We start from the raw sequence: 1212 nt of genomic DNA on the forward strand, positions 1-1212 counted from the left end.
ATGTGTGTGTGTGTACAAGTCCATACACAGAATCCTATATATGTATCTATATATAGATATATACCTATACACCTCAATTTTGCATCCCAAAGACAAATGTCCATGCACTCACAGTTTCGTACCCATCCTACCTATCATATCTACTGTAATTGCAGATCTAGAATGGTTCGGCCTGCACGCCGAGAAGCATCACTGGTTCTCTATCTTCGACTACGTTGCAACCATTCTGTTACTTGCTATTGCGCGCGTAGTCAACAAAAACAGTGAGTACGTGGGCAAGCACGTGGCCGTACCCCTCACCCGGCGCCACTCGGACCCGCAGTCAAATACCTACCAAAATACCTACCAAGCTGATAGGCCGCGACACTCACAGTTAAATACCTACAATAATACCTACCACGCGGATAGGGTGGAGGTGGAAGTGGACGCATCGAGAGCCGAGACACACATGACCGTGCCTACAGATACACAGGGATATCTGCCGGACTATGGAGACGTGCATAGAGGCAGAGATGGAGATAGGGATAGAGACCCACAGGCATATACACATACACATGCACCGCCACTTGCCCATACAAGCACAGACAGACAGAAAGACATGGACGTGAGGTTGGATGGAGAGGGGCATGGCCTGGGTACGGATCTATTCGGAGGTCTACACTCGCACACGTCACCCAACCTGTACAGAGACGGCGCACGGGCAGCTGACGGTAGGTATACACGTCCGAACCTCGGGTTGTATAACGGGACAAACCGGGATCGGGCCGGGGCTACGCACAGTACGGATACCCATCCACACAGCCAGGCTCAGGGCGAGACAAGCGCCGGGGAGTCGTCGCGACCGCAGAGTCCGGCCAAAGACCCTATAGATGACCCCATCCATCTGAGTTTAGGCGCGTATTTTCTTTACTTGCTGGATAATCTGTACTCGTTGATTGGGCTGAGTGTGTGCTATCTCATGACCGCTGCAACGGCCTTTCTGCGGTTGGACTGCATAGGGGCTCTGTATATCCTGTGCCTCGGGGCGATGCTTTTGGCGGGACGTGAGAGGGTTGCTAAGTATGTGAGGAGCATGCGGATTACGATGAGTGGTGTAGATCACTCTGTATGCGGTTTTAGGGTTTTGGTCTTTAGGATTTTGGGGTTTTCTTTTGTTAGTTTGCATGCGCACTATATATATATATATATATATACATATATATATATATATAT

The 1212-nt window shown here is 49.8% G+C and overlaps 1 protein-coding gene across 1 annotated transcript; it reads left to right on the forward strand.

Moving 5' to 3' along the window:
• Positions 1 to 162: 162 nt before the first annotated feature.
• Positions 163 to 897, forward strand: SARC_16643 (hypothetical protein; the record flags this gene model as incomplete). The annotated part of the gene is made up of 2 exons (XM_014289253.1): positions 163 to 214; positions 252 to 897. Coding segments are annotated over 2 exons (698 nt in total), but the record flags the coding sequence as incomplete, so codon positions are not given.
• Positions 898 to 1212: the final 315 nt, after the last annotated feature.

The sequence above is a fragment of the Sphaeroforma arctica genome (genome assembly GCF_001186125.1).
Source record: "Sphaeroforma arctica JP610 unplaced genomic scaffold supercont1.8571, whole genome shotgun sequence".
In the NCBI taxonomy this organism is placed as follows: Eukaryota; class Ichthyosporea; order Ichthyophonida; genus Sphaeroforma; species Sphaeroforma arctica.